Consider the following 7,111-nt stretch of genomic DNA (forward strand, 5'->3'; position numbering starts at 1 on the left):
CTGGCAGGCCAGGACCCAGGTTCCCACATGGGTTCCTTGAGATTTGGGTTTGGATGCGTACCCTGTCCTCTGACTTCTCTGCCTCCATGTCTGTCCCCAGGGTGGAGCATTTTCAGGTGAATCACAAAGAACAATGATATTTCAGATGAACAGTACATGGGATAATGAAATCTATTTGGAGTGTCTGCCTGTATCGAAAGCGTGTCTATCAGTCCAAGGTCACTATTCTGTGAACTCCTGGGGGTTGTGTGTTGTGTGCAGACCAGTATACACAACCAGGTATTGGGAGGGCCACTGCTCTGTGGGTACCGGCGGCTCTTTTCAGCACGTCGCACACCACACAGGGTAGCAGCTCTGCTCTTTCTCAAAAGGGAGGGTCTTTCTCTGCATTTAGCTGGCGGTGTACCAGACAAAAGAGTTATTTGTTTTGTGTTGTGCTGTTTCATTGTTTTGGCAGAAGATTCAGAAAAACGAAAATACCTATATCATCTCTACAAAAGTTTGAAAAGAGAGGAATCACTCTTATGTTCTGCAGACACACACAGAAGGCCATATTGTAGTTTCCAGGCAGAGGAAAATCCAATTGAGGTGAAGTGGCCGAGACAGAGAGCAGAGCAGTGGTTGCAGGGACTGGGGGAGGGACAGAGTAGTGAGCGATGAGGAGCGCGGGTGTCTCTGTGAGGAAACGTCATAGAAGACATGGTTGTGCAACACTCTGGATGGACCTAATGAGACCTCCATATCCCACTGCAAAGGATGCGAGTAAAATGTTATATAAACTCAAATTCTACTTTATTTAATAAATTAAATCTATGAAGTAATTATAGAGGTGAACACAGAACACAAATATGATAAAAAAGGAAATGACGTTGGAGGGGGATATATGCTCTAGGGGTCCAACCAGCACGAGCTGCTGCTCAGGGGCCTAGCCTGCTTGCTCCACGGAGGCAGGGGGCGGCAGCTCTGGGGCCGAGCCTGCTTGCTCCACGGAGGCAGGGGGTGGCAGCTCGGGGACAGGACCCTGCTGGTCATCCAGTAAAGGCAACATGCCAGGTGGCACTTCCGTGGCAGAGAAGTGAACGAGGGCCCTGACGACCATCTGCCCTGGTCCCATCGGGTCAGGTGGGGTCACTGGTCTCCCTAACCCACTGTGAGCTGCTGCAGCAGGGATGGTAGAGACCAGCTCAGGCTCCAGAGGTGCAGTGGGTGCCAGAGGGGCTGCTGGAACAACTTCCAGATTTTGCTCTGGGGCTGGCGCTGTAGCTCCAAGAAGAAAAAGCATCATCAGCTTGATTGACTTCCCTTTTGCCTTTCCCTTTCCCCACCACTCAGCGTGGCCTGCGTTCAAGACCCAGCCCCCGGAATGTATCCCCGACGGAAGCCCATGGGGACAGGGATCTGAGACGACTCACTCTCTTCGGCCCAATTACAATCTACGGAGGCTTCCTCAGGGTGGCCCACCCTGTCTCCTTCTCAGGCCCACACCAGTTACCCCCAGTCCTCCTCACCCCCAGCCTCTGGCTCCGTGGCCTTTCTGGGAGGGCATTGACTTTCTGGCAGCAGAAGCTGGGCACGGCGCTGCAGGTCCGAGCCCGGCACATAGACCTGCAGGTAGGCCAGCAGCGTATGCAAGCTGGGAAACTCCGGAGGCTGCACAAAATCCCCTGGATACTTTTCCACCCAGGTGTTTAGGATGGCATAGATGGCCCTGGGGACAGACACGGAGACAGAAAAGTCAGAGGACAAGGTATGCATCCAAACCAATATCCCAGGGAACCCCTCTAGGAACCTGGGCCCCTGGGCTTCCAGCTCCTGTCCGAGACCAGTCGGAGTCCTTGTCCAATTGCGACCTGGCAGTCCTGCCCGAGACAGGCCTGCTCCCAGACGGCGGGCTGGCCAAAAGCCTCTAGGAGTGGGAGTCCGTAATCAATGGGGTGATTATTTCTGGACTTCTTAGCGGAGCTGGACACACTCCTCAGTCTGTCTCCTTGTCCACGAGCCACTTCAATTCAACTGCATGTGCCCAGGGAGGGGTGGTGTCTGGCCTCTTAATTACCCTCACTGCACTCGCCTCTGCTCCGTGAAGATCCAACCGAGGAGTGAACAAAGGGACTCTGTCTCTAGCCAGGCCTTCCCAGGACCCTCCCCATACCTCCACCGTTACCTCCTCTGCCCGTTCACTAGGTGCCATGAGAGTGGGTCTGTTTCCACTGACACTCACCTCCCACAGGGTGTGGGATGGCTGCTGCTCCCTGGGCTCTACTGGGTCACCACTCTCCCTGAGCCCCCTCTGAGCACCCAGCGTGCAGGTGCCAACAGAATGCTGTGCGAAGGTTCCTAAATCCTGCGTTCTGGGTCCCAGAATTGGGCAGAGAGAGGGTTGGGAGGTGGTAGGCATGGAGCATGACCCTCTCAGGGGTGGAAGCTGTCCTCCATCGTCCTCTGCTCTCCCACAGTGCTCACACACCTACCCCAGCTCCCCAGGGCACCTTCCTAGTTTCCAGTAGAAGCTCTCAGACCCTAAAGCAGGAATCACAGAGGTGTGCATGAAGGTCCATCAGCCCCCTTGAACTCACAGGACCCTCATTGCCCTGGTGGAGAGGGAAGGCCCTCCTGGAGCAGCCAAAGCTTACTCACATGTCTCGCTGCTCCTGGGTTCTCTTGACCTCTTCATATGTGGAGTAATAGCACCCGAATCTGGAGGAGGCCAGGGGGCATCACATGAGATGTCTGCGGATGTTGGCTCTCACCCTCTGACCCTCGACTAGCCTGCAGCCCTGGGGTGCTGTCTGTTCTGTGCCGGGACCCCATTCAGCTCCGAGATAATCGCCTCCACCTACTGGGGCTTCCTGAATGCTTGCTGAATGAAAGGGCCCCAACCAGCCCATCACGAACATCTGCGGGGGCCTGGCCCTGCTCACCCCCAGGGATGACTGTTCTGGATTCATCCAGACACAGACCCCAGAAAGAATCTCAGATTCCCTTTCAATGGCAAAGGAGCCCTGCTCAAGATCACAGTGAGGGTCAGGGATTAGGCAGAGGCTTCATCATGAGGGGCACGGGAATGTTCAAAGAGCATGCCCACAGGCCCTCCAGCAGACTTTTCCACCGGCACAGGCTGCCAGGTATCCTTTCTGACACCTACCACTGAGTCCCTATAATACCTCTGCCCCAGTTAGAAGCAAGGGGAAGTTTGGGGAAGCTTGGGGACCTGCCAAAGTCTCACAACCATGCATTGGCCTAATCCCATGGGGCAGTTAGGGGCAGGGGAGGGTGCTCACCTTGCACATAGTTGGTCCAGCACCTCCCCAGAGCTGGCAAAGGTGTCGTATGTGTCCAGAAAGGTGTGGACACAGTGTAGATCTTGTCTGAGGATGGCAGGCACCAGGTGATCAATTGCGGCCTCCAGCTTGTCGGCCCGCTCTGCCATCAGCAGTGAGGTCCTCGTCCTCTTCCTGGTTGAACCATTTTTCCCCTGAGGTGAATCAGAGGAGACATGAGTCAGTGCTGTGGCCACCAGGAGGGTTGTGGCTTGGAGGGCAGAATGAGCCCCCAGATCTCAGGGACTTCTGCAAGAGGTGGGACAAGAGAGCCCAGAGTCCGAAAAAGAATCGGGTGACTCAGTGTCTCATTGGGTTCAGCCTAAGGCACTTGGTTTTGCTTCAGGTCATGGTCTCCGTGTCCTGAGGCTGCGCTCCTCGTAGGACTGTGTCCATAGGGCAGTGTCTGCTTGAGGATTCAGTCTCTCTGCTTCTCCCCACTCTCCCCCTGTCTCTCTCTCAAATCCATCAATCAGCCAATCAGTTAAGAAGCCTTTAAGGCAAAGAGAAAATGTTCTTGGAATCCATACAAAGAATTGAAAGAAATGATGTCTGAACTTGCTAGTATCTGAGGTCCCTTTGTGAGCGGAGTATGGATAGCACGTCCCTGCCTGAGTGGCATGGATCCTGTTATTTCTGATAACATAGCCCATTCTTTTTACTTTTTTGAAAGACTTGTTATTTATTTATTTGACAGAGAGAGAGGTGACAAGTAGGCAGAGAGGCAGCCAGACATAAAGGGGGAAGCAGGCTCCCCGCTGAGCAGAGGACCCCACGCCCCCGACGTGGGCCTCGATCCCAGGACTGTGAGACCCAGGACCCATGACCTGAGCTGCAGGCAGAGGCTGAAACCCCTGAGCCACCCCGGCACCCAACATATCCCATTCTTGAGATGAGAACACAGAGATGTTTAAGGCGAGAGGGCTTAGGATAAGAAGGCACGGAGGCTGTAGGATGCCGCACTGTGCCTTGGCCAGAGAAGGGGATTACATCCAGTCCTGCCCCAGTAAAGGGCTCCATGGCTGTGATCAATGACTGGCCTTCCGGACCGCCGTGCAGTGCAGTGCAGTGAGGCCCCTGTTCCTTTTCCTTGCGGGGGGGGGGGGGGGGGGAGTCAACAATGTGTTCAATCAATACCAAAGTGCAGAGCAAGAGACAGAGTACCATGAGCCCCATGTCCCTTTGGATCAAAGTCTCTCAATTCACTCTTGCAAATAATCATTTGAAAGACTTGTAGAAGCTGAGGAATGACTGTTGGGCCAGTGGGGGCACCTGGGAGCACGAGTTAGGAAAATGCCTTGGCATGGGCAAAAGGAGTCTAAATCAATGATGAGACATGGTCTAGTCTCTTTAATGATACTCCTATAAGTATGTGGACAATGGCTGTGCTTCTGTCCAAGGCGTGGGCAGGACTATGTGGGCCAGTTTGGGGAAGAGATGGGATGCAGATTCATGGGAGAACAGGACTCTAGGAGGCCAGGCTGGCTTCTAGGAAGTGGGGCCCTGGGTGCTACATGGGCGCCCCAGGGGTCGGGTCTCCCCAGCACCTGCACTCACCCTGAGCCAGCGCCAGACTCTGCTGGCCCTGTGCGGCTTCTTTTCCTTGGAGGAAGGAGAGCAGGCAATCTCCTCGGTCACCTCCTGCACCATGTCCTCTGGGGCATTCTGTAAAGACAGTGCCCGACAGCCAGGCAGGAGGCCTTAGAGCCCTGTCTGGAGGCCTTTGCTGGTCTTCAGACCCAGGGCGCTCCATTCCAGACACACCACAGCCCAGGTGGCAGAGCCCTCCCCCAAGGAGAGAAACGTGGCCCAGCTTCAGGGCCTTGGATGTGCTCTGGCACAGCTCAGAGTCACCTCAGGAATCCCCTGTGCACCCTGCCCACCCTGACATTGGTGTGAACAAGAAGGGATCACAAGAGTATCCACTGTACTCACCCTCCTCCAGCCCATGGGCAGGAACCCCCACATATCCCTCCTCCCCCCAAACTCCAGAGGAAGGGATGGGGCTTCCCTAGGACGGTTCAGAGGGGTGGGCATCGCCTAGTCTCCTCAGAAGTAAGTACCTTATGGCGTCTCCCTCGAAAGGACCTGCGGCATTGTGGGGGTGGTTTTAGCCAATGTCTGCAGCATGGGATCAAGTCATTTTCCTGGGGGTTCTGGTACCCAGAGCCCCGGAAACTGGGTACACAACAGGAAAACATCTTTCTGTGTCAAGGTCCTGAGTCCAGTAACCCTGCTACTGGACTAGCCTGGCTGCCTGGTTGCAGGGGTTCCAAGTTCTGAAGGCCTTTGTGATCCAGGCAGTGACATCACTTCCTGAGATGCCCTATTGGGGCCCACTCCTGGTTGGACCCCTACACGAACAGTGCTCCCGTCTGCAATCTCCTCTTCCCCCTTCTGCATGCAAGGACACAGTGACCCCAACACACCCCTCTCCAAAGGCCCCCAGGGAAGGTCTGGAGCAGCCAGGGCCCCAGCTTGCAAACACACCTGGTTTCAGACACAAGTCTCTATTCTTACCTGGTTCAGACCCTAGATAAGCCATTGTGGCAGACAGGGATGGTCTTCTTGCCAAATATGGATGAGTCCAGCATGTCTTTCTATCAGATGTCCACAGGCATAGGTTGGATAATAGCTATGATGTTAGAGGAGGGCTGTCACATGTAGGAAATACCTCCCACCCAATTTCCTCCCTCCTGTCAACTTCTTGGAATCTGCTACTCATCAGATCCCACCCCACAGTCCCTCCTGGGGTGTGTTTGTGTGCACCAGCACACAAGCTCCTGTGTGCACACATGTGTTCATCGGTGCTCACATTCTGGAGTCCCAGAAGAGGACAGCCCCACTTACAGAGGGCTGGGTAATAGCTTCCCAAGGTCTTAGGCTTTGCATTTTCAATTCAACCCTAAAGAAGGGACTGGAGTCTTGGCCCTTGATGGTCAGAATGCACCATTACCCCTAGAGACCGCCTGTCCCGGGATGCAGGCCATTCTCTCCTTTCCAAAGGGTGTGATGCAGAAAGGGGTCCATCCAGTGGGTCGCCATGACCCGGGATCCTCCTCAGACAAGAACCTGGGCATATGTCTCCTGTCTAGGAGACCAATGATCACCCTCAGCCCGATAACATTTCCAGGCCAACAGCCACTTCCTTCCAGAAAAACTTTTCCAGAGCCCCCAGTGAATGGCTACGTTGCATCCAGGACCCCAACTTTAAGGATACTCAAAGAGCTGGGTTCAAGCCGGCTAAGCATCCATACCAGTCTGATTCTGGGCAAGGCCCGGACCCTTCAGGGATTTTCACAGTCTCCCTTCGGGGGCTCCATTGGTTCCCCAACTCCTCTGTAGACATGTTTGTGTGACCCCTCCCCAGAGTGTGGTCCGGACTTGGTGATTCACTTCCATGTCACAGAACGTGGCCACGTGACCCAAAGGCCCTTCTGAGATTTTGTTCGAAAACTCATTGCCCAGCCCCATGTTGACTCGGATCCATGTTCTCTCTCCAATCTTCATACTGGAGCACAAGCCCCTAGGTTGAACCTGACTCAGACATACGCACATGGCCCAGCCCTGTGGGCCCACAGCAGACAGAAGTCAGGTCTTTGAGATGGGCTGTATCTGGCCCATGCCCCTGAGTGCGCTCAGGTTCTCGGTGAAGCAGGTCCTCCCTTGGTGTTGTCAGCAGCCCAGTTGAAGGAGAGACTCTGGCAGGAGCCCCCAGCAGAGCACTACTGGATTCCTGATCCCCTGAGACCACGAGGCAGCATTTGTTGGTTCAGCCACTGAGTGTGGGG

General features: G+C 54.8%; 1 protein-coding gene across 2 annotated transcripts; it reads right to left on the minus strand.

Moving 5' to 3' along the window:
- Positions 1-1,233: 1,233 nt before the first annotated feature.
- Positions 1,234-6,070, minus strand: LOC309858114 (ral guanine nucleotide dissociation stimulator-like). Of its 2 annotated transcripts, none has more exons than XM_082750800.1 (5): positions 5,841-6,070; positions 4,878-4,985; positions 3,282-3,475; positions 2,638-2,697; positions 1,234-1,708 (listed from the first exon to the last, which is right to left on the minus strand). In XM_082750800.1, exons 2-5 carry the CDS (start codon positions 4,968-4,970, stop codon positions 1,489-1,491), a joined length of 567 nt encoding a protein of 188 aa, XP_082606926.1. In that variant the 5' UTR covers positions 4,971-4,985; positions 5,841-6,070; the 3' UTR covers positions 1,234-1,488. The 2 variants fall into 2 exon arrangements, with proteins under 2 accessions (XP_082606926.1, XP_082606925.1); XM_082750799.1 differs by lacking the exon at positions 5,841-6,070 and adding an exon at positions 5,384-5,758 and having other exon boundaries at positions 1,240-1,708.
- Positions 6,071-7,111: the final 1,041 nt, after the last annotated feature.

The sequence above is a fragment of the Mustela nivalis genome (genome assembly GCF_964662115.1).
Source record: "Mustela nivalis genome assembly, contig: HAP1_SCAFFOLD_1870, whole genome shotgun sequence".
Lineage (NCBI taxonomy): Eukaryota > Metazoa > Chordata > Mammalia > Carnivora > Mustelidae > Mustela > Mustela nivalis.

Excerpts from the sequence above, each read along its gene's own strand:
- LOC309858114 (XM_082750799.1), bottom strand. The coding sequence starts at position 5,521 with ATGTTTTCCTGTTGTGTACCCAGTTTCCGGGGCTCTGGGTACCAGAAC. Across the intron at positions 3,476-4,877 it reads GAGTCTGGCGCTGGCTCAGG|GGGAAAAATGGTTCAACCAG; the intron begins GTGAGTGCAGGT and ends GATTCACCTCAG. Across the intron at positions 1,709-2,637 it reads ACCCAGGAGCAGCGAGACAT|GGCCATCTATGCCATCCTAA; the intron begins GTGAGTAAGCTT and ends GTCTGTCCCCAG.